Source organism: Hippocampus bargibanti, linkage group LG12 (genome assembly GCF_051943395.1).
Source record: "Hippocampus bargibanti isolate YZ-2025 linkage group LG12, ASM5194339v1, whole genome shotgun sequence".
NCBI classification, from domain to species: Eukaryota; Metazoa; Chordata; class Actinopteri; order Syngnathiformes; family Syngnathidae; genus Hippocampus; species Hippocampus bargibanti.
The window spans coordinates 12,765,093-12,793,017 of record NC_142745.1 but is presented as its reverse complement, the minus strand read 5'-3'; the positions used below and the strand labels follow the sequence as shown (position 1 = coordinate 12,793,017).

The window sequence follows — 27,925 nt, the reverse complement described above, 5'->3', positions numbered from 1 at the left end:
CCTGATTTAGCCCCGCCCTCCAATGTCCAAATTGGGGGCACTTCCGCATTCATTTTGACGTAAGGGGGCGGGGCGAATGACGTTTCCCTAATGCCACCTGTTTCTCAACGGGCTGAGTTGGCGTTGCTGGCTTGTGCTTTACTTCGTCAGTCACTCAGTCAGTGGGAGGCTGGGAGAGAGTCAAAAGGATTCCGTTCATTTCGTCAAACATGGAGCACCGCCGCCTTTTTTTATTTATGTTTTTATTCGTCAACGCCATGTTCTTCAGCCTCCAGTCGAGAGAAAGTGAGTGACTTTTGCTTGCAAAATTAAAATTAATGCTTGGTTTTTAGCCTCACGCGTGAGTCAGGATTTCGGAATGTCAGCGTCCGGTGTGACGTTATAATCATCTACAGTAGTAAGTTCTCAAGAAAAAAAGTGTTTATCACTGCTTTCCTTTTCGTCAAAAAGTAACTTTTGTAACTTCAACCGAAGTAACGTCACGTAAAGCGATACAACTCCGTTTACAGACAATTTGGGTCTACAATAAAGGCGTTTTACATGGAAATAGTTTTTTAGTGGCGTCAGTGAGCCTCGGGGCGTGGGAGCACCTGTGCAGGATGCCCCGACATGTTTCCCTTTTACTGTAGTTTCACTTCAAACGCCACAAAATATGAGGCGGACCCGCCGCCTTTCTGTGACACGATTAAAGATGTTTCTTCATGCTTAAATGGCGTGTTGAATCACACCGACATGGTTGATTAGACTGTCAATGGGGCTGGCATGCGGCCTCTGAACTCGCCATAAAAGATGATGGTTCCGTGAACGCAGCACGTGCGCTGGCTTTTGTTGTATTTCCAGTGGTACAAAAAAGAGAAAAAACACGATACACAACATCTTTACATTTACAAAATCTACATTCTACTTTTATGTATTTTTTAAAATATTTTTATTGAAGACCAGTTTTGCTATTTTGGGTTGATAGCGAGGACCTGTGAAACAAACCTGAAAGTGGCAATAGTCAAGATTGAGATAATGGTCATAGTTTTGACAAACTTATTTTTCACCGAAAAATATACTTTCTTTAGATGAAAGTTTTAATATTAGTAGAATAATGTTGTGGTTTCCACCCCCCCCCCCTGCACCCACAAATGTAGATTAAAACTCAAGTTATTATATTGCCGAAATGAAGACTGCTCCCATCTAAAATAATGAAGATTTACCAGCCAATAAAGTTATCCATTTTCATTTTTTTTGAACTGCAACTAACTATTTAAAAAAATCAATATTTTGCTTTTTGTGAATCAAAGAATCAAATAAAGCAAATGTCTACATACATCTCCATCCTTTTATTCCAAAGACAGGACATTATTTCAAAATAACATTGCAGAAAATGCACAAACAAAACATATTGTTTAGTTACTGGTTCTGGAAAATGTCTGTATGCAAATATAAATAAATATGCAAAACTGTTTCCCACTGTTTATCAAAGTAAAAGCAAATTTGAATGTGATTGAAACAAAGACAAGTGGTTGACTACAGATATCAATAGCATACTTTCCTGTTAATACTGTTGATTTTGAGTATTTGGAAACTTTTAAATGAAAAAGTATATAATTTGATGTTCAAAAACAATTAATTTGGACATCAGTTTGGACTGCTGTACTGTATTTGATGTGTAACCAACATGAAAACCAGAGAGCTCTTAAAAACAAGCAATTATGCAAGCTATCTCACAAACATATTTACACTATCCACGACAAGATTTAACAATGGATAACAAAACTGAATATGCAAAATACTTACATTCATAATTATAAAACAATCCGTTCCTGAGAGTGGCTTCTTGCATTGTACAGTATACCCACATACTATTGCCACATGCCATTCTCAACCTTAAAATGCCGAGTTCCGTCATAAACAGAGGACCCCCAGTAATTATATTTCCACTTTTTTTGAAAATCTCATTTTAACAGCCCCTTATTCATGTCCCATAAAGTGATGAAATGCATTAGTACTGCCAGCATGCTAATACTCAAAGATTCTTAAACCCCATGACTCGTCGCCGCGTCTCCATCTCTTAAAAGTCTTTAATTTCAATGCCACAAATGTAAGTTGGGTACTTCCACAGTAGTATTTTTCATGCCGGTGTGGATGGATTAATAAGATGTTTATAAGACATTTCTGCGTATGTCTACAGAAGTATTGCTGGACATGAGGTCTTCAGGCGGAGAGCTTGGCTGGCTGACGGTGCCATACGAGAATGGGGTGAGTATTTATATCCTGCACAGCATTTCTAAAAAACATCGGGGTCAAAGACTTTCTCTTCTGGTTGTTGTTTGTGATGTATGTGTGTTGTAAATATACAGCAATCTAATAAAAAAAATAAACATACATTTCATGTAACACACGTCCAGTATGACGGTGTCTACTCTGACGATATGACATGGATAGTGCAAATGTTACATTTGACCAGTGGCGGGCCGTGGATTTCATCCCTAGGCCTTCAGTAGTGCTATGTCTGAATCAATCCAGACTGAAAAAGGTTTGGTGTGATTTAGTACAAGTCCATTAGCGGGTATCATTAGCCTGGAAATAATTTACCAACCTTTCTTAATGATGTCCATTTTTGTCTTGAAAAGTTCGTCTTGAAAATGGCCTTTACCGTGAATCTGCAACCAAATCCATTTCTTCTCCTTCCCCTGTTGTGGGTTGACAAAACTGCTATTAAATCAACACACAATATAATATACCTGCTTATGCAGCTTGCTACATACAGTGTGCTAGCTGTGGCCAGTATGCACTTGTCACTAGCAGCTTGTGATCAGAGCAGTTTTCACCAACTCTGATTGGCTACTGACTAGCCAATCAGAGTTGGCGAAAACTGTGGCGTTGACCAGTACCTTCAAGAAGGCATTGGTCCCCGTTTTGAGTTGCCAACTCTAACTCTGATTGGTTAGACCAGTGTTTTTCAACCTTTTTTGAACCAGGTACGTTATTTTTCATTGGCATTTTTTGCGGCACACCACGAACCATCTCGCAGGAAAGAGGCAATTTTTGACGTGTTGCCACACGGACGAATATTAAATTACCCTCCCAGTCTTTTCAGCGCGGACATAGGACAAAGACATAATATTGGCAGAAAATGATTAATAAATGTTTGTAAAATTTTAAATTTGAAAAAGGGGCATTGGGTAGTTTCTCACGGCACACTAGTGTGCCGCGGCACAGTGGTTGAAAATCACTGGGTTAGACAACAGTTTGAACAACACATTTGATGCTAGAGGGCCCGCAGAACTGATTGTAAAGGCGCCCAGGTAGATTTCTAGCCTTGGTAACAAATGATGGCTGAAATGTGATTGGTTAAATGCTTAAATACGAAAACACACGTCTGGAAACAGCACAACAGGGGTAAAGTATGAAAGGAAGTTGAAGGACAATTTGGAATTATTGACTAAGAATTCATGGACACAATATACTTAACATCGCCAGCAGAGAAGGCTTTGCAGGCTTTTACGATCCGCCTCTGCATTTGATATAGCTTTTAATTGTCTGGTGCAGATTTTTTCCCCTATTGATTTAAAGGACAACCAATGTCACTTTTTTGTTTCCTAACTGACATTAGAAAAACGTTTTATAGCATCTAAAATATCCAAAACATGCAGTATGATATTTTTATTCAAATGCAAAACACCAATAAAAATGACTTAAAGTGTCCAAAATCTGCAAAAAATGAGCATTTTCAGAAAGTCCCGCCCCCAGTTCGTGACGTCACGCTAAGACGTCTTGAATTTCTGGAGAATCAAAACAATAGCTTCAGATTCGGAGAATGTGCTTTCTTGTTACACATCCAGTTATGTCTGTGTAAGCTCTCAGTCGTACAGGAGTGGTCCATCGATGAGAAGGTTTCTTCAGCCGTCATCTGTACAAAAGTGAAGATTTCGGACGTTTCGCCTCCTATCAAAGAGGCTTCGTCAGCGAACTAAAGTCTGACTGGTCGTTTCGGCCCCATTTATATATCCCTAATGTCCAGACATGGCGGCACCGGACACTGCTATGATAGGTCCCTACTCTTAGGTTGGGGGGAGCAGAGGACCACTCCCTGCGGCCCCACCGATTGTTCCTACATTCCTGACTAACGACTGGCCTGATTGCCCCACTCCCTCCGGTATCACCTCATTAGCATTACTAATGTTGCCTAACCTACGTTGCCTCAGCAGGCTATTGTACGAACGATTCAAATTGAACCTCAACCCACCATATCGGTTTAATGAAGGATTTAGCTTTTTTATGAAAATTGCTTCTTTTACTCCCCTTCCAAACCATCTATGTTCTTTCGCTAAGATTTTACCCTCGTTGTCATCAAATGAGTGGTTGCTAGTTTTTAGGTGCATATGTACTGCCGATTGAGGCCCACTAGTATTATCCCTGCGATGTTGATCGTCTTTTTTTGAGAATTTATTTAGTCTCTCCAATGTACTGCTCTTTCCAATTTTCATTTTTGCAATGTATTGAATAAACTACATTACTTTGTTTTTCATTTGGCAGCCTATCTTTTGGATGCACTAATTTTTGCCTTAGTGTTTATCGGTTCGAAATAAGTAGCAATTTTGTTTTGTGGAATATTTAAACTACGTTTCTCGCCGATTTATGTGTAGTTTTGATTGACAGTTGATATTTGTTAACGTGTTGATTTGTGCTTTGTGTTTGGGCAGATGTGCACCGACTGTATGTTATATGCTACGCTAATGATTGATGTATCGCAATACACATGCTATATCCAATCTGTCTGCTTACTGCATTCACATTGTAAATTATCCAATATGTGATAGTTTTTGATTCACATCCGGTTTGATTCCGCTTGGAATGATATCCGATATGCCATGACTCACATTCCGATTGTGCCACTGAAGAGCTAAACACCGTAATTGTGTCACTTGAACCAATCCAGCTAACGTGTCCCACCGAGACATATTACAGCAGACTTCAGAATCAGAATCAGAAAACCTTTATTTGTCCCACAATGGTGACAGTGCAAGGCCGAAAACGTGTTTTTTATTGGTCCCGGGATTCCCTTGCCTTGCGTGTCGGAAGTTTGTTTTTATCTCTGTGTACTTTGTACCTATCACCTTCGCTCATTATGTTGTTATAAAATGGTTTCATGTTAGGGTCATGAACAGTTAATGGAAAAAGTATTCACACCCTTGGTCAAATGCCATTTTAGTTAGTTCCCATTCAATATAAACAATTTGTCGTTACAAATAAATCATTTCTGTGTTGTGTCTTAAACTTGTAAAACTCGTTGGAGAAAAATATTTGTGTGTGTGTAAGTGCATACATATTCCATTAAAATTAATGTCTTCTTTGATTGTTTATAGTTCTCGCTGTGGTTTGGTTGTTTGTTCTTGATTTTAAAGTGTCCTTGAGTGTTTTCAAAGGTGCTTGTAAATAACATTGTTATTATTAACGTTATTATTAACTCATTCACTGCCATTTACCATTTTTTTTCGGGAATTGAAAAATCGAGTCGTGAAAAATGACTGCCTCTCTCGACGTATCACTGCTTCGCCGTCTCTCTCCAAAGTCTTTAATTGCAATGCGGCAGCGACTATAAAGCGCAATTTACGGCCACAAATGTTAGTCGGTATTCCGCAGTAGTGTTTGTTGGATTTCGGTGTGCGTCACAGTCTCTCTCTCTTTGTGTCTCTCTCTCTCTCTCTCTCTCTCTCTCTCTCTCTCTCTCTCTCTCTCTCTCTCTCTCTCTCTCTCTCTCTCTCTCTCTCTCTCTCTCTCTCTCTCTCTGTCTCTCTCTCTCTTATGTCTTTCTCTGGGTCTTTCTTTCTCTCTGTATTTCTTTCTCTTTCTGTCTCTCTCTCTTGTTCTCTCTCTGTCTCTCTATCTCTCAATCTTTGTCTCTCTCTTTCAATCTTTATGTCTCTCTCTATGTCTCTCGGTCTCTCTCTATGTCTCTCGGTCTCTGTCTATGTTTCTCTGTCTCTCTTTGTCTCTCGGTCTCTCTCTATGTCTCTCTCTGTCTCTGTCTCTCTCTCTCTCACTGTCTTTCTTTCTTTCTTTCTTTCTTTCTTTCTTTCTTTCTTTCTTTCTTTCTTTCTTTCTTTCTTTCTTTCTTCCTCTCTCTCTCTCTCCCCGTCTCGATCCCCACTCTTTCTCTCTCTATCTCCCACCCTCCTCTCTCTCTCCCTCTCTCTCTCTCTCTCTCTCTCAATCTTTGTCTCTCCCTCTCTGTCTCTTTCCATGTCTATCTCTCTCTCTTTGTCTCTCTGCGTCTCTGTCTATCTCTCTCTCTATCTCTCTCTATTTCTCTGTCTTTCTCTTTCTTTCTCTTTCTATGCCTCTCTCTCTCTCTCTCTCTCTCTCTCTCTCTCTCTCTCCCTCTGTCTCTCTTGTTATCTCTCTCACTATCTCTACGTCTCTCTATCTGTCTCTCTCTCCCCCTCTTCGACTCTCTCACCCCACTCTCTCTCTATATTTATGTCTCTCACTCACCCACCCTCTCTCCCCCTCTGTCACCCCCTCTTTCTCTCTTTCTCTCATTCTCTCTTTCTCTCTTTATCTGTTTCTCTTACTCTTTCTCTTTCTCTTTCTCTTTCTCTCTTTCTCTCTCTCTCTCTTTTTCTCTTTCTCTTTCTCTTTCTCTCTTCTCTCTTTCTCTCTCGCTCAGGCCCCGTCTGTGTGTGTGCGTGCGTGTGTGTGTGTGTGTGTGTGTGTGTGTGTGTGTGTGTGTGTGTGTGTGTGTGTGTGTGTGTGTGTGTGTGTGTGTGTGTGTGTGTGTGTGTGTGTGTGTGTGTGTGTGTGTGTGTGTGTGCGTGCGTGACTGGAAAACCAACACGTCGACACATGTCTGGGCCAATCATGCTAACGCGTGGAAAAGAAGCTCTGGCTCAAAACTGCGCTCTATTTGCTTCTTCGTACACCAAAGAAGAAGGGTCACATCTAAAGTGGTGCGAAGTAACAGTACTGAGGGGATTTATAAGAAGTCTACACATCCCTGTGGCAGATGTTTGCGAGGTCAAAAAATAAGACCAAGATGGATTGGTTCAAAAGTTTTTTTCCGACATTATGTTTTTTTCTGATGAGCTTTTGAAAATTGGTTTCATTGAAAACATTGTAGTTGAGTCATGGTGGGAACATGTTTAGAAATTATCTCTTTTTTTGTGTGTATGTCACAAAAACCCATCAATTAGATGGGTGTGTGTGTTTTAGACTTTTTTAAATGTCTGATTGTACATTGGCTTTCCTCTCCTTTTGTCATCCTGAACAAAGATGCATCTTTACCAGGTTAAAGGTGTCTTTTTTTTCAATCATTGCCTAATTTGGCATTTTGGTTGTGTCTGAACAATTGTTTTGTCAGCAAAAGATCACCAGCCGACAAATTGGGTGCAGTCATTTCAAAGGAATTGTTCTTTTTGTATTCAGTGTTCAAAATTGTTTACTGGCTTCCACTAGCTATCTTATTTGCTCTTTATTAGCTATCTAGCTATCTAGCTGGCTATCTATTAGCTATCTATATAGCTAGCTATCTTGCTAGCTATCTATTAGCTATCTAGCTGGCTATCGATCTAGCTGGCTAGCTATCTAGCTAGCTATCTAGAGTATTGAAATGTGCTTATAAATTAAATGTATTATTATTATCAATGTTTTCTTTTTGTGCTTAAGTAATGTTCAAAGTTTTTTTTTTTACTTCAGGTCTTAAATCAATACTTTGACTTTTGCTCTTTTGTTTTCCATGTTCTGCATTTTGAGTATTATGCCTCAATAACTCTCTGAAACACAGTCTCAAAGTAACGTTAATTTATTTTTACTCTTTCAGTGGGAAATAGTCCAAACAGTGGTGAACGGCTCGCTCTTCTACACCTACAGCGTGTGCAACGTAGACGCCGTGGACCAGGACAACTGGTTACGCACAACCTTCATCCAGCGGCGTCCGGGCGCCACCCGTGTTTCGGTGGAGCTCCGCTTCACCGTGCGCGACTGCAACAGCTTCGGCGGCGCCTCCGTTTCGTGCAAGGAGACTTTTAACTTCTTCATTTACGAAACGGACGCCGACGTGGGCACCAACTTACGCAAGGGCCAATTCCGCAAGGTGGCCACCATCGCTTCGGATGAAGTCACGCGAGACCAAGTACTCCTGGTCAACACCGAGACCAAGACGGTGGGCCCGCTGTCCCGGAAAGGCTTTTATCTGGCCTTCCAGGACATGGGCGCCTGCGTGGGAATCCTGTCGGTGCGCGTGTACTACATGACGTGCCCGTCCACCGTGCAGAGCCTTGCGGCCTTCTCGGAGACGGTGGCCGATGGTCTGCGGGAGGTGGAGGGCGCCTGCGTGGAAAACGCCGTGAGTCAGTCCACCCCGCACATCTACTGCACCGCGGATGGCGAGTGGGTGGTTCCTGTGGTCCAGTGCCAGTGTTTGGCCGGCTACGAAGCCATCGGCGATTCGTGCCAAGGTAGGAAGGCCGGTGGCGTGCCACGTATTCGTGACGTACAAAGTCCAATCGAAAAGTCATTACAGATGCCGCCACATTGGCAGGAAATGTTCATTTACTCGTCTGGTTTGTTTTGAGAGGTCTTACGCTCAAAGCCTCCAAATGCCTTCAAGGAAGTCATGCTCGGGCAAAGTGGGCATAAAAAAAGGGAGGGTGCCTAAAGTTTTTTGCTCTTAATTTAGATCGGAGGCAGTTATGGATTATAATATTTTCTCATTTCCGGATTGTCACATTCCTTTGGCCATCTTGCCGTCAGATCTGGTAAAAAAAGTGAAGCCAAGGCTTGATGTGGTTGAGGGAGACGTATGCTGCATCACGCCACAAAAGAGCTCTACTTTTAGCACGTTGTACTTATACGGGAAAAGAACAACAATGCTCCAAGTCCTCTGTGGGGATGAAAGAGCTGCTTGAAGCTGGGAAAAGAAGCAGAACGCCTCCAAAAAGTGTATTTTTTTGCACCTGCGTTATGTGGAGAAAAAAAAATAGGAAGCCAACATTTTAATGGCCCCTTGATGATTGTTTGAAAAATAAGCATTTGCACTTGCACAAACTTATTGTTCATTTTAATTACAACCTCATGTCATCTTTTGTTTGAGTACAAAGATGAGAATGTGGAACGCTTGTAGAGCGCTTGTTTCCCAACCCGGCGGGAGATTGTTCGAGCTCCATCTGTCGCAAGCTTATCGAAGTGTCCTTGGGCAAGATGGTGAACCCTCAGTTTCTCCTAATGCTGCATTATCCGTAAATGAATGTGGTAACGGTGTGAAGCGCTTTGAGTACAGACGCTCCGCACCTTACGAACGAGATACGTGAATTGTGGTCGTAAGTTGCTTCAGTGCTATATTTTGAATGGAATGTATGTTAAGTCAAACACTGAACGGGGAAGTATAAAAGACAGACGCTCTAACAGTCGTCAAATAAGTACACACCTACTGTAGTACGACATATATCCTTGGGTCTTCAGTAAGCCGTGACTGAAGCTGCTGGTAATTCGGTAAATACGTGCCGCCGTTACTTTTTGTTTTGTATCGCTACTCCTGGATCGTCAACCAGGAAGGGAATTCGTTCCCGCCCACATACTCTATCTAGACAGCCATTCGTAACAGGTCAGTGGATCGTGGCCTAAACTCGTTGGCAACACTTCAGCATAGCCGTGCGCTGATTGGTTAGACTTGGTGTCCGTCACTTAAACGTCCAGCCCTTGAAACCTTGAACGTGAACACGTTCAAGCTCAGCCGTAAAATGGTGCGCAATACAAAATGTAATTTACACCATCTCTGTCTGAACATTTTTTTACATACTGTACCGTTATTCGTAACTCCAATGGTCATAAATTGGGGAGTGTCTGTACCCGAGTTACAAAAGTGCCTTGAAGAGAATGTTCAGCTTCCATTTTTTTTTTCATTTATAAGGTTGGAAATTTATGTTGAACCAGACGTCCTAAGTATGAAGAAATGCTAAGCTATGTCATCCACTGAGGAAAGAGGGGCGGAATCATTGTAAAAACAAAAACAAACAGAGGTGTGAGACTAAAAAGAGAGTTGCGGTGAGCCTACTGTATGTGCTGTGAAAAAAAAGTCTTTCTTTGGCATGCCGGGGTGTGGTGTGGAGGAAGTGTGGGAGGACAGTGGAGAGCACAGGAAGGAGGGAGGAAGGGTACGGGTGGTGCGGGATTTCTGAAAGGAATTCTTTCACCCTGCCGTCACCTGCTACACTGATTGACTCAAAAGGAAGGCTCGTGTGAATTTGTCTTGGGCGCCTACCTGAAGCGTATTCTTGTCCCGCCCCCCACCGCCAGTATTTTGTTTCAGTCCATCACCCGGGCAACCATAACCGCAGATTACAGGGATGGGGCCCCGGCACGCCTCTCTTAGTCAAGACTGAGGTTTATGACTCCTGCTGTTTTCCAGTCACCTTGACTGGCAGCGTCTTCCACGTGAACGGATCATTCATAGAGGCAACGGGTAGGCGCTTCAAAGAAAATTGAAGCGTTTCCACTCAATCTCGTGGGCAGGATGAGGGTGGAGGAAGTCCGACGCAGAGGAATGCTTCTCGCCTCTGACTGCTTGCTGACAGACTCTGAGCTCCGGAAACAGACGTTGTGCTTGAATAGCTAGTGAGAGGAAGACAGGAAATATTTATGAGGGATCAGAATGATTTCATAGCAAGGAGTTCGGTTGGTATTGTACATTAGGAGCAATTTTAAATCAGTTCTGGCCTCCTTCCACATTCTAAAAACATACACGTTAACTTCATGGAATGGAAGAGTGAACATTTTCTCTTGGCCTAAATGGGAGTCTGAATTGTTGGTTGTTCTGGAATTGACAAGTGACCAGGCCATGCCCGTTTCTTGCTTTTCTCACCCAACCGCAGTGGTGGGCCGTGGATTTCATCGCTAGGCCTTTAGTCTTACTATGTCTGAATCAGACTGTAGCACTGAAGACTGTAAAAAGTATGATGGGGTTTACTGCAAGTCCACTAGATGGTACCATTAGCTAGGAAATAACTGACCAATCTTTCTTACTGATGTCCATTTTTATCTTGAAACGCCCGTCTTGAAAATGACTAACAATAAATCTCCAACCAAATCCATTTATTCGCCTCCTTCAGCCATTGTGGGTTGACAAAATTGCTATTAAATCAACACAATATAATATACCTGCTTATGCAACTTGCCAAGATACAGTGTGCTAGCTCTGGCCAGTATGCTCTTGTCACTCGTGGCTTGTGATCAGAGCAGTTTTCAAATGTAAATTTCTCCATTGTGAGACTAGTAAAGGCAAATCCAATCCAATCCAATCATAGTTTGTGAAAATGATGTTGACCAGTGCCTTCAAGAAGGCGTTAATACCCCGTTTTGGGTTGGCAACTCGAAATCTGATTGGTTAAAGCGACACATTTGATGCGGCAAGGCCCGCAAAACTGATTGTGAAGGCTCCCAGGTGGAGAGCTGACCCTGGTAACAAATGATGGCTGAAAAGTGATTGGTTAAAAGCTTAAATACAAAAACACACCTCTGGAAGCAGCGCAACAGATGGAAAGTAATGAAAGGCAGAAGCTGAAAGACAAGTTGAAATTGTTTAATAATAATTCATGGACAAAATATAATTCACATCACTCTGTGATTCCGATATTTTTAGGCCAGCAGATAAGGCCTTGCAGACCCAGACGGTCCACCACTGCCCAAACATTAGTTTTGATCAGGTAATAAACATATTTTGCTTTGTTTAGGTATCAGAGTTGGGTTGTTACCCATTAAGGAACTTCCCAATGCATTTCCCATATTACAAATTGTGCTGTTCTGTATCTGAATATGCGAATAAGACCGCAGGCGTTATGTTCCACGCTAATGCGGCGACTTCATTCCGGGAGGGTTTAGGTGTCCGCGAAAGTGATATTCCACAAGACTTACGATCCCGCATGTGTCTCGCAATGAAAAGCGCATCTGTTGCGGGAAAAGGAAGCTGGCTGACAAGGAATGCCGACTGACACAAATGAGCAGGTTGTCTCGCAGTTGGCGCATGAAGGCGAGGTTAGTTTCCGTGGCTGCTTCGTTAGGTGTGGAGTGCAATTTAGTCGAGAGGATTAGCGGAGCAGCAACAAGACAGCTGTTACATAGGCCGTGCTTTACCTCCCTCCCTCGGGCCCTTTCATCCGGTAGTTAACACACGCAACCAGCCGACTTAATCCGTGTTCCCACTCATTAGAACAATGGCAGCAAAAGCCCAGATTCAATTAACCGGCGCAGCGGTGCGCAACGCGAGTCCTTTTCAAGTGTGCGCCATCGGCTAAAGGGAGCGTGGGGCAATTAGAGGCGCGAGTTCCAGCAACAAGTTGACGGCACCATTTGAATTCACTCCTTCGGCGGTGAGTCAATTGTCCAAACGCAAGTTGGTCTGTGCGTGCGTTGTCAGGGTTGCGCAGACGGCGCCATTTTACAAGCGGCAATGACTAATGCATGCAACCTATTTATGGCACCACTCGGTCCGGTCTTGCCAGACAATAGATGAATAGAGCCCAGAGTTTCTTTGCGCCTTGACAGAAGTCCTAGTACTCAGGCTCTAGATTAAAATGGGCTGGCCTCCTTTTCTCATGCGAAGAGACCCCCGTGACCCCTTCCATCCTGCTGAGTGACTCCCCAGAGAGAACTTGTGTTTTGGTGCTCCAGTCCGCATCCCTTCTTCTTCTTCTTCTCAGGCCTTCTATTCAACCTCAACTCAACCTGCCGCTTATCCTTCACCATGGTGATACTTGAGCCGCATTTCTGTAAAGCAGTCCAGTGCCGATTGACCGTGGTATGCTTTGGAATGATCAGCAACGATACCGTCATGTCAAGTAATAATAATAATATCATACATTTAATTTATAAGCGCCTTTCAAAACTCAAGGTCGCTTTACAGTCACATGATAAATTTATCTGTGGGTGAGCAGCGGCAGCCATACGTGCCAGCGTTCACTCAACCCAGAAGTAAATCAAATAGAGAAAACTAGCTAGCTAATAGATAGCCAATAGCTAGCTAGCTAGCTATACTTCTATGTAGCTAACAGGAAGTAACTCAAATAGATAGAAAGCTAGCCAGATAACTAATAGCCAATAGATAGCAAGCTAGATAGATAGCTAGCAAGATAATAGCCAGTAGATAGCTAGCTAGATGTCTATACAGCTATATAACCAACAGGAAGTAACTCAAATATCTATTAGATTAGCCAATAGATAGCTAGCAAGACAGCCATATAGCTAACGGATGACCACCCATTCTTGGTTGTTGTCGTGCAACGACTACAACAACAAAATATGCTGATTCTGATATCCAGACTTGTTCAGGTGACTATTTTTTGACAATGACAGGGGCCAGCATCCGTCACAAAACCCAATCTGCCACATCTTTTTGTGGCCGTTAAAGTTTCTTTCCATCACAAAAGAGTCTCAAAGGGTTCCACCAGACCAGAGTTCACAAAAATCCTTGACATCCCATGGTCCAAACCTACCAAGAGGGTATGGAAAACCTCAAGAAAAGCCTTTTGAGAAGTACAAGGAGGGAAAAGGAAACCTTGGGAAGGGACCACAAATTGAAGGGCTGCCCCCTTCCAGCGTGACCAAACTACCGTATTTCAGGTGTATAAGGCGCATCCAAAAGCCTTCATCTTCTTCAAAAGATGACCTTGCACCTTATACACCGCCGCACCTTATATGTGAAGTCGTATTAAGCCACAACAGGTCTCGCAACTATTGTTACCAGCCATTTCTTCCTGTAGAAGAAGTAGTGCGTAACCCTAGCCTCTACTGTAGCGCCTTATAATGTGGTGTGCCTTATATTTGGGAAAAACCTTTACATATTTATAGATTATATTTGAACAACTGTTTTCATTCATTGAAGGTGCGCCTTATGTATTGAAGAACCTTGAAAATATACCATTCGATGGGGGTGCACCTTATACTCCCGTGCGCCTTATATATCGGAAAATACGGTACAATATATGCTGGACCAAAAAACTTCATGACAAAAAAACTTCCGGCCAAGTGCAACAACCGAAGAGATGGTCTCGACATACAAAGTGTGCAGCTATTGTTTTTTTTTCTTCCATGAACACTGGAAAACAGCTCCAACTGTGTATCCTCTTCCTCTTTCCTCTCCATCCCCCCTCATTTAACTCTTCACCCCCGCCTGTCATAATTTGCCACGAACGGAAGAGAAGAGGAAAGAGAGGAAACATCAGTCTTTGACCGTCCGCGCAGTCCTTATGACGGGTACTTTTGTTCAGTCGGCGTTTTCATTAACCTCCCGTGCCCTGGAAAAGCCGCTCGCTTATCGCTTTGGCTAAGATGTTCATCATGGCATGCCAACGGCGTCCCATGTGCCATTTCCTTTGGCAAAAACACTTCGATTACAGGGAATAGGTGTTGTCTAGAGTAGTTCTGTTTCTTTGCACGAGGACGTCGCCCAAAGTTGTACTCTTGAGTCAAATGGCTCTGTATTAAGTCATAATTGCAGTCATGATGACATTCATTAGTCTCGCAGTGGAGAAATTTACATTTCACAGCAGCAAAGGAAAGGAAGAATTAGAAAAAGAAGATACAGGAGCTGCTGGAAAGGTGACACCATCTTGTTGAAGTTAAAAGAACAAAAATAATAAATATGACAACACAAAGATGCAGTCATTCCATCTTCAGCACTTTCTGCATTCTCTTTTGTCCTATGAAGCAGTTCTAGATGAAATGAGAGGATCAAAGTGTCCTTTTCACCAGTGGATTTGGGAGATCACGGTGAAATGTGCACGTCACACGTAAATGCGCTTCAATTCCAAGTCACGACAGTTCCGCATATGGCGCTCCTTTCTTTTCATTGCGGTTATATGAAGCAGTTCTAGATGAAAGAAGAGAGGATCATAGTGTCCTTTTCACCAGTGGACCAGGGACGTCGCAGTGAAAAGTGCACGTCTGCTACCAGCTAAATGTTGAAAGCAAACACGAACCTGTACTAGCATCCATTGACGATAGTTTGTCTCACATCTCCTGTCCCACGTAAATCCGCATCAATTCCAAGCCACGACCGTTACACATATGACGCTCCTTTCTTCACATATGACGCTCCATCCAGACGCAGAATGTCCAGCTGGACCGGCCAAAGGAACTATTTGTTGACAGTACGAACTCTGGTCCAATTCAGGGTGTAATCATCAAATGAAAAAAAAAATGACATTAGTAACTGCAAGAACTGAACGTGTCTTGTGACAATTCATAATATACACTTGCACAGCTGAACAAACGAGTCCATTGCGTGGAACCTCGAAAGTTGTATGCCAGAGGCATCGTAAACCGAGGATGCCACCAGAGGGCCTTCATGGAGAGTTCAGAGTTTTTCGAAGGCAGATCGTATAACTCGATGGATTGAATGCTCGGGGTGTCATCCGAGCCAATTCGTCAAGGCGTGACCTGAGACCAGGCCTTCCGGTGGAGAAGGCAAGTGGGGGCACATTGCGGAGGGAAATGCCCTATTCATTCCTGGCCTTACAAAAGCTCTGTGATTATAGGTTACTCTCAACAAAAAGCTTCCTGTTAGGCGCAACATTACACACCACACACTGCTTTCATTGTTTTTTTTCTTTTGTTCCATCATTCCTTCTGTTAGTTTTCCCCCTCACTTAAATCAGCCACCGACTCCATTTCCCCCTATAGAAGAAGTTGTGCGTAACCCTAGCGTCTACTGTAGTGCCTTATAATGGTATGGAATATAATGTGGTATGGAAGATATGGAAACAATTCAAAAATACACCATTCATTGGGGATGCGCCTTGTACTCCGGTGCACCGTATATTTAGAAAACCTTTGTATATTTATATATTATATTTGAAAACTGCCTTATAGTCCGGTGCGTCTTATATATGGGAATAGTTTGAATATATACCATTCATTGGGGGTGCTCCTTATAGTCCGGTGTGCCTTATGTGGTGTGCCTTTTATTTTGAAAAATGTTATATATATATATTATACAGTATTTGATAACTTCATTTAATGAGGGTGTCCCTTATAGTTAGGTGCGCCTTATATATGGAAAATGTTTGAAAATACACCATTCATTGGGGGTGCGCCTTGTACGCCGGAAAATACAATACTACAACCTAAATTGATTTTTATAATGTGAGTTCATGATGGGGTAAGACTCGCTGTGCCTCCTTAATCATTTTATGGTGTGTGGACCTACTTGAGATTATTTTTTTTTTTTTGGCACCTTAACTCATTCACTGCCATTCCCAAATTTATTTGGGAATTGAAGATACACTAGAGCGCCATTCCCGAATTTGTTCAGGTTTTGGTTTTTCTTGTGAATGGGTCCCGATAAAGCGCTGGTTAGACCTCTGGCCGTATTTTTCCCTCCCACGAGGGGGCAGCATTTGCCTTTTGTACACCTGCCCCCATTTTAAGCTCATATAACTCCAGACCCATATAATTTAGGAATGACTTTTTTTCTGATGAAAGAAGAGAGTCTAAGGTTTCTTATGCCTCATTGAATGTTTATGTCGTCCTAAAACTCAATATTCTGTGGGTCCTGCAATTTTAGTGACAATGACAAAAACCCTGGCGCTGGAGTGTACACATTTTTGCACATTGTCTGGCAATGAGTGAGTTAAGCACTGGGCAGGATCAATGTGCAAAATCAGCCCAAATTTTGATATGAAAGTACACCTGTCTGTTGATAAAGGATAGGGCGTCATGGAAGCCACTTTTGGAAAAAGAGACAGCATCCAAGACCTTTTTGTGCGCCCTTCACCTAAAATCCTTTTGTTGTTTTTTTGACACAGAATGCAAGCCAGGATACTTCAAACGATCTGTGAGCATCGAGCTGTGTCAAGTATGTCCCGACAACACCAAGCCCTCCGCGGCCGGCGCCACCCACTGCGAATGCGAGGACGGTTTCTTCCGCTCGCCGTCAGACTCGCCCACGTCGCCTTGCTCCGGTAAGACTTCCTTCCGCTGACCGATACCGTAACGCAGATACCGGAGATGTTTGGGTTAACTACTGGGAGTTCCCCTTTCTAGCCCCACCCAGCGCTCCGCGTGACCTGATCGCCACCACGCTGTCTGCCGACGGCCGGTTGCATCTGTCCTGGAATTCGCCCCTGGTGACGGGGGGCCGCCCCGACCTCACCTACAGCGTCCTGTGCGAGCAGTGCGATAGGGCCTCGTGCTCTCCCTGTAGCGAGAAAGTCAGTTTCGAACCCGGCCCCGTCGACCTCCAGCGCACCGAGGTCATCGTCTACGACCTGGACTCGCATCTCAACTACACGTTTACGGTGGAAACGCACAGCGGGGTGTCCCAATATGGCGCCGCAAGACCCACCGCTAGCATCACGACCGCTTTGGACTATACTGGTGAGCTAACGCTTATTTTAAACTTGATTCCTTCCTGTTTCCTCTCTTAAGCTTATCTTCATCTCGTTATTGTTAAGGTTGAACAATCGGCACATTTTTTGTGTGCAGATTTTGACCTTTTTAAAGTGCAGTTGCATTCAGCAATATTAATGGCGCTGTAATACTCAGAAAGAGTTTATTTTAAATTAAGCTTGGAAGTAAACCAGACACAGTGATGGATATAAAGAGCAAATACAGTGATACCGCATCTTACAAACGTAATTGGTTCCCAGAAAGTGTGTGTAAGGAGAAAAGTTGGTCTGCCAAACATTTATTTCCCATAAGAAACCATTAAAAATGAGAATAATCCGTTCCCAGGTTCCCATAAAACATAATTGTCAACTAAATAAGTCTTAAAACTACACAAAATATACCTTATTCTATGTATAATAAATGTTATTGTATTGTAATTAAAGAAATAAACTATACTGTATAACAGTCGTTTTATTTACCTTTGAGATGGTCGTTGATGTTGTTGCCGATTGGTGATATCTCAGTAAAATTGCCGTGCTTTCTTGGTGATAATATCCTCGCACAAATGTCCCCTGATGAATGATTTGGCCGTTAACAATAAGGTAATTAACTCATTCACTGCCAGACGTGGAAAAATGTGTTCACTCCAGTGCCAGGGTTTTTGTCATTTTCACTCAAATTGACCCACAGTATATTTAGTTTTATTTAGGATTACATAAACATTCAATGCAGCGTAAGAAATCTTAGACTGCCTTCTTTCATTAGAAAAAAATAGTTAATTCCTAAATTATATGTATCTGGAGTTATCTGAGCTTGAAATGGGGGCGGCTGTACAAAAGGCAAATGCTGCCCCCTCGTGGGAGGGAAAAACTTTGCCAGAGGTCTGACCAGTGCTTTATCGGCCACTCCCGAATAAATTTGGGAATGGCAGTGAATGAGTTTAGCTGCCAAAAATAATTCTTGTAACAATAGCCGATTTTAATGTCGAAATGCTTTCGCCAGTCACCCTCTTACCCAAAGACAATGTTTTGAAGATATTTGTTCGCTCTCCCCACAAGAGAAATTCAGGCCACCCACTGAATCCCAAAAAGTCTCATTCCGAGATGCGTCACTTCCTGTTGTTTTTGTTCTATGCCTCTCGCCGACCATCCGTCCAGATCCCCCAAAGGTGGCGTTGATCCATCTGGATGATCGCAGCCCCACCAGCCTGACCCTGTCCTGGGCTCTGTCTCGCCGACCTCCGGCGCACATCAGTCATCGCTATGAGCTCATGTACCGCAGAAAAGTAAGACAGAGTGCTTTTTACCACATTCCATCATCAAGTCTCTTCCAAGCTTTCCCTGAGAAAACAATCCTAATTCTCTTGCACCTTTCGACCTTTTTGTTCCTTTGAAGGTCGATGACGGGGAGCGTGACGTCACCACCTACACGGTCCTGATCCTGGATAAGAACTCGGTGTACGTTAATGAACTGACGCCAGACACGCCGTACCTGTTCCGGGTGCAGGCGCTCAGTCCTGAAGGGAACCCGGGAAGCTACAGCACGGAGTACGAGTTCCATACATCCCCTCTAGGTAACATAGTTTGGATTCTCCTCTGTGCTTGCGTAGTTTTCCTCCAGCTACTCCGATTTCCTCGCGCGTTCCAAAAACACAGACTCTAAATCTGGGGTCACCACCTCCAGTGCTCGAGGGCGCGATCCCACCTGTTTTCGATATTTTCCCCCTCTAACATACCTGATTCAAACGAGCAGCTCATCAGTCAGCTCATCATTTGAATCAGGTGTGTCGAGTCGGAGGGAAATATGAGTGAAGGAAGGATTGTTATTATTGTTACATCATTTTGTCTTCGTGTCCTGTGACTGTGAAGTGACCTTGAGAATTTTGAAAAATGCTTATAATTGATTTATTATTATTATTATTATTGTTATTATTATTATTATTATTACACTGGCACCTAATGCATCAATTTCACTTTCACACACCTAAATATATTAAATAAATGGTAAATGGATGAATGGATAAATGAATGAATGAATGAATGACTAAATGAATGGATAAATGGGTAAATAAATGGCTTAATACATGGATTAATACATGGATTAATGCATGGATTAATAAATGGATTAATAAACAAATAAATACATGGGTAGATAAATGGATACATACATACATACACACATACATACGCATACAGGCATGGATTGGATTGGATTTGATTTGCCTTTATTAGTCTCGCAGTGGAGAAATTTACATTTCACAGCAGCAAAGTTAAAAAAGGTTGGGCACCTCAGATCTAAAACATGAGGCAGGTAATCCCACGAGGACCGCAGTTGTTGACCCCTGCTCTGAATTAGCCATCTCTCTGAATGTTTGCTTGCTCTCAAACTTATTTATTTACTTAACAGCGGAATCTCAGATCCAGAGCCCCTCCACCATGGTGATGGGAGCAGTTGCCGGAGTGGCAGTTGTTCTGCTCGTGGTTGTGGCTGTCGTAATGCTTCGTAAAAGGTTGGTTTAGAATGCATTTAAAGAGTGCGGGAGCGTAATTTCAGGCTTCAACCATGGAATGACTCATTTTTTGGGAAGGGTTCAGGATCTTGGCGTTGGTGGAGTTTCAGTTTTATGATAATCTTTTTTTTTAATGTGAACCCTGGGAAAAATTGAGATTACTGTATACATGTCGGAAGGTTTAGAGCATGTGTGTCAAAATGTAGGTCCGGGGGCCAAATCTGGCCTGCCAGATCATTTTAGTCGGTCCGCGAAAGCAAATCAAACTTGTGAAATTCTATGTTCATCTATCGCGCTAGCTGCAATCGAGGTAACTAGTGATCAAGCTAGCTAGGTATCGATCGAGCTAGCTGGTTAGTAATAATAATAATAATAATAAAAATAATATCTTTTATTTATAAGTGCATTTTGTAATCACAGATAAATTTATAAAAAAAACAAGTGATAAAACTATAGTGAATTGGTGATTGAGTTAGCTAGTTAGCGATTGAGCTAGCTAGTGATTAAGCTAGCTAGCATTTCAATTATTTAGCTCTCTTTCCATTCAGCTAGCTGGCTTATCTTTTACATCACAGGTGTCAAAGTCAAGGCCCACCACATCATTTTATTCGGCCAGCCAGGGCAAATCAAGCATGTCAAGTGCTACAATGCTTGCTGAAGTCTGAAGCCAATTATCAAATTGTCCAATTTAACCACAATAACAGTCCTTATTTTTGACTTCAGATTTCAAAACTAGTTATTCATTCATTATTGTGCGCTCGATATGTAATATGTGGAGGGGATGAACCATTCTCATGGATTCTCCAAATTCATAACGGCCCCGAGAGGAAACCATAACTACAATGAGGCATTTGGCAAAAAAATGACTTTGACACCCCTGGTTTAAAGCGATCTTCTCCAACCAAATTTCAGTTTTTTACATTCCAGTCTATATTATATGCACCGCCTCAATTTTGTATTTTTTTACCTCCCACCCAGGAGACTGAGAGCTCATCGTCGAGGAGGCCCCGAAGATCCTTACTTTTCATCAGGTAGGCACTCAATTCCAACATCCGTTTAGAATTTTAAAGACAGTTCCACGATCTTAAAACTCAGCATCATTTATTATCCCCACAGATCAGCTAAAGCCTCTTAAGACTTACGTGGACCCGCACATGTACGAGGACCCCAACATCGCCATCCAGAAGTTTGTCACGGAAATCGACCCGAATGCCATCAGCAAGCAAAAAGTCATCGGCGTGGGTTAGTGTCAAAATGGCTGACGTCAGATTCCACAATGGCTCTTTGTTCCGAGCGTGACCGTGCATTTTAAACTGTCAACCAGGAGAGTTCGGTGAAGTCTTCCGAGGTGTGATGAAGTCCTCCGGTCGAGGTGAAGTCGCCGTAGCAATTAAAACCCTCAAGCCGGGCTACTCTGAGAAGCAGAGGCAAGACTTCCTGAGCGAAGCTAGCATCATGGGCCAGTTCTCACATCCGAACATCATCCGCTTGGAGGGGGTTGTCACCAAATGTGAGCCGAAAACTACAGAATAAAAAAATATTAATTTTAAAAAGTCCAAGTAATGAATCTCTCTTTTTTTTCCTCTTCCAGTCAAGCACGCCATGATAGTAACGGAGTACATGGAAAACGGAGCTCTCGACATTTATCTTAAGGTACCGATGAGATCTCAAATGCGTTTGACCAGACTATTGTTGACGGCCTCAACATCTCAACATAACAAAAACTGCCGCACAATGAATTAGTTTGCAGTGGTGTTAAAAAAATAATAATAATTAATTGCTCAGTTACCGCCAAACATACTACATTTCATTTGACTGCTTTATATCCATGCCCTACGAGTGTCAAAATTCATCACAATGATGACATTTACTACCGCGATAGGTCACTGAAAAGCAGTGGCGGGTCGTGGATTTCATCGCAAGGCTTCAGTAGTGCTATGTCCGAATCAATGCAGACTGGAAAAAGTGGCGTGATTTATTACAAGTCCACTAGAGGGTAGTCCACATATATTAGCCAGGAAATAACTGACAGACTTTTCTTAATGACTTCCATTTTGTCTTAAAGTCCGTCTTGAAAATTGCTTTAACAGTAAATCTTCAAGCAAATCCATTTCTTCTCCTCCTTCAGCCATTGTGGGTTGACAAAACTACTATTAAATCAGCACAATATTTTTGCTTATGGAGCTCGCTACCGATACAGTGTGCTAGCTCTGGCCAGTATGCTATTGTCACTAGTGGCTTGTGATCAGAGCAGTTTTCGCAAACTGATTGGATAGTGACTCGCCAATCATAGTCTGAAAACTCTGACGTTGACCAGCGCCTTCAAGAAGGCCTTGGTACCCTTTTTGGGTTACCAACTCGAAATCTGATTGGTTGGAACATAAGTTTGAGCGACACATTTGATGCAACAGGTCATTCAGAACTGAGTGTGAAGGCGCCCGGATAGATTTCTGACCCTGCTAACAAATGATGGCTGAAATGTGATTGGTTAATTGCTTAAATACGAAAACACGCATCCAAAAGCCTTGAGTGCTGTAGTTCGGTGTCCATGGCAGGGAAGGGTTACATCGATTATCATAATTTTGTCGTAAACTGAGCATCCTCTGGAATGATATTGAGTCCCATGTTTTATGAGATTTTTTTCAATTTTGCTGCTGTAGAGTGCTAATTTCCCCATTGTGGGACTATTAAAGACTTTCTGATTCTGATTGTGTAAAAATTATTATTTTTTCCACGCACTTGTTTACCACACAGGACCGCGACGGTGAGATTCCTACCTACCAGCTTGTGGGAATGCTGCGCGGAATTGCCGCCGGCATGAAGTACCTCTCGGACATGAATTACGTGCATCGAGACCTGGCGGCCAGGAACGTCCTTGTCAACAGCGACTTGGAGTGCAAAGTGTCCGACTTTGGCCTGTCACGTGTCCTGGAGGACGATGCCGAGGGGACATACACAACCAGAGTAAGTCTTGTCAACTCTTGGTTGTGGTTTTTTTTTTAAAGAATAGAAAGTCACTCAGTAGCAGCACCCTGGAAGGTTTAAATAAATAAATAAATAAATAAATAAATACATAAATACATTCATAGATAGATACATGCATAGCACATGTATGGACACATACATAGATACATGGATACATTCATGGATACATAAATAAATAAAGATCCTAACTTAACTTTGTCTCATTGACATAGAATGAGGTGGACATGGGCAATTTTCAGAACTATTTCAACCATCCATTTTCTTTAGTCTTAATGGTAAAGTCAAGTCCAAAAAATTATTGACAAAAATATATTTGATGCGACACCACAGGATGAAAACAATATTCATATAGTGTATGAATATGAATGAACTCATTCACTGCCATTCACAAATGTATTCGGGAATTGTAAATATGACATGAGGCGCCATTCTGTAATTTGTTCCGGTTTTGGGTTTTCTTGCTGAGGTGGGGTGCCGATAAAGTGCTGGTCAGACCTCTGGCAATATTTTTTCCCTTCCACGAGGGAGTAGCATTTGCCTTTTGTCCATGTTAGCGCTTTGTTACAGCTTCATCTGTTGTTAAAGCACTATAAAAACCATTATGTATGTATTGCATTGTGTTTGGACAGCCACCCTCATTTCAAACTCATGTAACTCCAGACCCATATAATATAGGAATTAACACTTTTATTCCGATGAAAGATTGAATGTTTATGTAGTCCTAAAACTCAATATTCTGTGGTGCTGGAATTCTGGTGACAATGACAAAGACCCTGGCACAGGAGTGGACACTTTTTTGCACAACGTCTGGCAGTCAATGAGATAGACAGAAAAATCTGTTTTGGTGAGTCATTTTGCCTCATTTGGCCATTTTCTGTCAAATGAGAATGACGTCGGTGTGCTAAAGCGTTCGGTTAATGACCATCAAAACTCAGCACTTTTCTGGGTTTTGTCACGTGGTGTTCGCAAGTCTCGTGGGGATGCATCATCGAAGCTATTGGACAGAATGTGTTAGACTTGACTTCTCCTTGAAGAGGTCTTTCCGCATCTGAATTGTCTTCTCCGTATGACTCATTGTTGCTTTGTGTCATGGCAGGGAGGTAAAATCCCCATCCGCTGGACAGCCCCCGAAGCCATCGCCTACAGGAAGTTCACGTCAGCCAGCGACGTGTGGAGCTTTGGCATCGTCATGTGGGAAGTGATGGCGTTTGGCGAGCGGCCCTACTGGGACATGAGTAACCATGAGGTAACGTTGGCTAACGACCCCCTTCGTCGGCGTGACTGCTTGTTATATTTAATCAGTGGGGAGGCTCCAGCGCTCGTGTTAAAACGGCCAATTTGTGACTAGTAAAGAGCGCCATTTTTTGGGGGCAGGTCATGAAAGCCATCAACGAGGCCTTCAGGCTGCCCGCTCCCATGGATTGCCCCTCGGCCATTTACCAACTCATGCTCCAGTGTTGGCTGCACGACCGATCCAAAAGACCCCGCTTCATCGACATTGTCAACATACTGGACAAGCTCCTCCAGAGTCCGGAGTCTTTGAGCACCATCGCAGATTTTGATCCACGGTATGACCATGAAAATAGAGTAAAAAAATCAACACACTATTTGTTTGGGGGATACTAAACTGCTACAAATGTTGGGCTCTACAGTACAGTGTTTTTATTGTTCACAGTGTATTATAGATGTCTATGGTGGGCCTTCAGTAGTGCAATGTCTGAATCAATGGACAGCTGTGAGTGTGGTGTGATTTACTACACGTCCGTTAGCCAGGAAATAACTTGAGACTTGAAGAAACTTAAATACTGTAATTAAACTCTTTGAAATTTTACTATGAACATGTGGATTCATAATAACCTCATAAAATTCCAATATTTGCTATTGTTTGCTAGCTTCGGAGCTGTCCGACCTTTCTTAATGATGTCCATCTTGAAAATGGCGCTAACAGTAAATCTCCAACCAACTCCATTTCTTCTCCTCCTTCGGCCATTTTGGGTTGACAAAACCTCTATTAAATCAACTCAATAATATATTTGCCTTGCAGCTCGCTACATATACAGTGTGCTAGCTCTGGCCAGTATGCGCTTATCTGTAGCAGATGGTGATACTATGATTGGCTAGTGACTAGCCAATCCGAGTTTGCAAAAACTGAAGTTTCCAGCGCCTTCCAGCATCAGCTTTGGATTGCCAACTCGAAATCTGATTAGTTAAAAGAACAGTTTCATCAACCGCAGAACGGATTGTGAAGGCATCCAGGTCGATTTCTAACCCTGGTAACAAATGAGGGCTGAAATGTGTGATTGGTTAAATGCTTACATTCGAAAACACATCTGGAAGAAACACAACAGTGGAAAAGTAATGAAAGGAAGCTGAAAGACAATTTGGAATTATTTATTAAAAATTAATGGACAAAATATAATTCACGTTAGTCTGTGATTCTGATATTTTTAGGCCAGCATAGAAGCCCTTGCAGGCCCACCACTGATAGATGTCGCCACAAAACCCCTCACCCCCCTTTTAGAGCTCACTAATGTCTTGCATGCCTTCACAATCTGTTCTGCAGGCCGTGTCGCATCAACTGTGTCGATCAAACTGTTGCTCGAACCAATCAGATTTGGAGTTGGCAACCCAAAAGGGGTACTAGCGCCATCTTGAAGGCGTTGGCCAACGTCAGATTTTCACAAACTTTGATTTGCGAGGCACGAGCCAATCATAGTTGACGAAAACTGCTCTGATTACAAGCCGCTAGTGACAATAGCATACTGGCCAGAGCTAGCACACTGTATCAGTAGCGAGCTGCATGAGCAAAAATATCACATCAAATATAATTCACGTTAGTCTGTGATTCTGATATTTTTAGGCCAGCATAGAAGGCCTTGAAGGCCCTGCCGGCCCACCACTGATAGATGTCGCCGAATGAGTGAAATAAGATGGTGAAAATGCATTCAAGTGGACGGTGAGTGACCCAGGTGTCCTTTTCCAGGGTGTCCATCCGCCTGCCAAGCACCAGCGGTTGCGACGGCACCATGTTCCGGTCGGTTCCCGAGTGGTTGGAATCCATCAAAATGAGCCAGTACAACGACAGCTTTGCCCGGGCGGGGGTCTCCACAATGGAGCAGGTCCTCACCTTGAAGCACGAGTAAGTACAAACGGGAAACAAGCATTTGTTCACCAAAACAATCCACAAGTGTTTTTTAATTGGTTCTGCTAGCTATAGCATTTGAACTTGGTTATGGTGTGTCATTTTAAAAAGTGCTTAGGGACCGACAGCCAATGAAACAAAAGGTGAAAATAACAAATGTTTTCCCGTTCAAAAATGACTAGCACAATATAGCTTTTTATGAAGTTTTCAACTTTTCTCTTTGAAAAAAAAACTACTTTATCCTCAAAAATAAGCAAGACTTGAATTCTTATGGAAATTGCGGTAAATGTGGTATAATTTAGTTTCATGGATGCCGGGAATATAAGGATCTTCTTGGATTTTTTTAAATAATAATAATAACACATTTCATTTATAAGCGTCTTTCAATACTCTCACGGTCACTTTACAGTCACAGGATAAGTTTTTTTTCAGTGGGTGAGCAGCGGCAGCCACACGCGCCAGCTCAAATAGATAGAAAGCTACCTATCTAGATAATAGCCAGAGAATAGATAGCCAGCAAGATAGCTAGCTAGCTAATAGAAAGCCAGCTATATAAATAGCTAGCTAGTTAGTTAAATAGCTAATCGACAGCAAATAGAAAACTCGCTAATAGCTAGCTAGATAGATTGCCAACTCGATAGCCAGCTAGTTATCTGTGGGCGCCCAGCGTTCACTCAACCCTGAATAACTCAAATAGATAGAAAGCTAGCTAGCTAGCTAGGTAATAGCCAGAGAATAGATAGCTAGCAAGATAGATAGCTAGCTAATAGAAATCCAGCTAGTTAGTTAGACCGCAAATAGATAGCTAGCTAATAGATAGCCAGCTAGTTAGTTAGATAGCTAAAAGACAGCAAATAGTTAGCTAGCTACTTAGCTAGCTAATAGATAGCCAGCTATATAGATTGCCAACTAGATAGCCAGCTAGTTAGTTAGATAGCTAGCTGTATAGCTAGCTAATAGATAGCCAGCTATATAGATAGCAAATAGATAGCTAGCTGTATAGCTAGCTAATTGATAGCCAGCTAGATAGCCAGCTAGTTAGATAGCCAGCAAACAATGAACACTTTTTAATTAGGAGCGTCAGTGCAGAGCGCTGATGCGTATGTAGAACTGCCGCGGTTTGGAATTGAAGCGGATTTCCCCCTTTGACATCATCTGCACTCCCTAGTTTTGAAACCATGCTCTGTTCAGTTTGTAAGAGTCTCAGAAACTTAAACGGTCTCCTTCCTTTCCACGCAGAGACATCAGGAACATTGGAGTCCGCTTGCCAGGCCACATGAAGAGAATAGCTTACAGCATCCTGGGACTGAAAGACGAATGCAGCTCCCTCAGTGTTTTCGCAGTGTGACTGAAGAAATTCCAGATTTCGACGTGAGATCGAAGCGACCAGGCCACATTCAACCTTGTGGACGACGAGGACTGAAAGTGCAAGGGGGTAGATTCCCCTTGCTGTAAAAAAAATAAAATAAATACAAAAATGCAGTGTGGCAAGACTGATCTGGACCCTGGAGGCCACCTTCACAGAAATAAGACTGGAAAAACAATACTTAGGAACTGTATAGCCATGTTGAACCTAAGCATGTTGGACTATCTGAATAAGGCTCTTTGTGATTAAGGGTTTTCAAGATCAAAACGTATATTTTTGTATGTTCTGTAATGGAACGATTTGCAACGATTGTTCTGCTCAGGGTAAAGGATCACACCATAGTGGACTTGGTGTAGTTTGTGCTCCATCTTATGTCTTAGTTAAAATGATCTTATTTGTTTACATGTCTTAATACAGCTGGAAATGTTTATTTAATATTTATTTTATTTTATATTTATGATGATGTTGTTAGAACAGGAAGAATCTTAATGTTGAGCATGTAACGTCCGGCCATTGATTTTTGAATTGTAAATAAAATCAAGTGTTACCTTTA

The 27,925-nt window shown here is 42.5% G+C and overlaps 1 protein-coding gene across 1 annotated transcript; it reads left to right on the top strand.

Moving 5' to 3' along the window:
* The first annotated feature begins 132 nt into the window (after positions 1–132).
* On the top strand, positions 133–27,925 carry epha2a (eph receptor A2 a). Its single transcript, XM_089010093.1, has 17 exons — positions 133–285; positions 2,180–2,247; positions 7,811–8,447; positions 16,788–16,943; positions 17,026–17,358; positions 18,528–18,655; positions 18,766–18,943; positions 19,777–19,879; positions 20,858–20,910; positions 20,996–21,121; positions 21,204–21,389; positions 21,471–21,532; positions 22,634–22,843; positions 23,961–24,110; positions 24,239–24,432; positions 25,848–26,003; positions 27,246–27,925. The coding sequence occupies exons 1-17, from the start codon at positions 210–212 to the stop codon at positions 27,352–27,354; spliced, it is 2,925 nt and encodes a 974-aa protein (XP_088866219.1). The 5' UTR covers positions 133–209; the 3' UTR covers positions 27,355–27,925.

What these genes read in the sequence shown, in the direction of transcription:
- epha2a (XM_089010093.1), top strand. Translation starts at nt 210, where the DNA reads ATGGAGCACCGCCGCCTTTTTTTATTTATGTTTTTATTCGTCAACGCC. An exon ending in CATCGGCGATTCGTGCCAAG is followed by an intron (nt 8,448 to 16,787) that starts GTAGGAAGGCCG and finishes TTTTTGACACAG; the next exon opens with AATGCAAGCCAGGATACTTC. An exon ending in GTCGTAATGCTTCGTAAAAG is followed by an intron (nt 19,880 to 20,857) that starts GTTGGTTTAGAA and finishes CCTCCCACCCAG; the next exon opens with GAGACTGAGAGCTCATCGTC.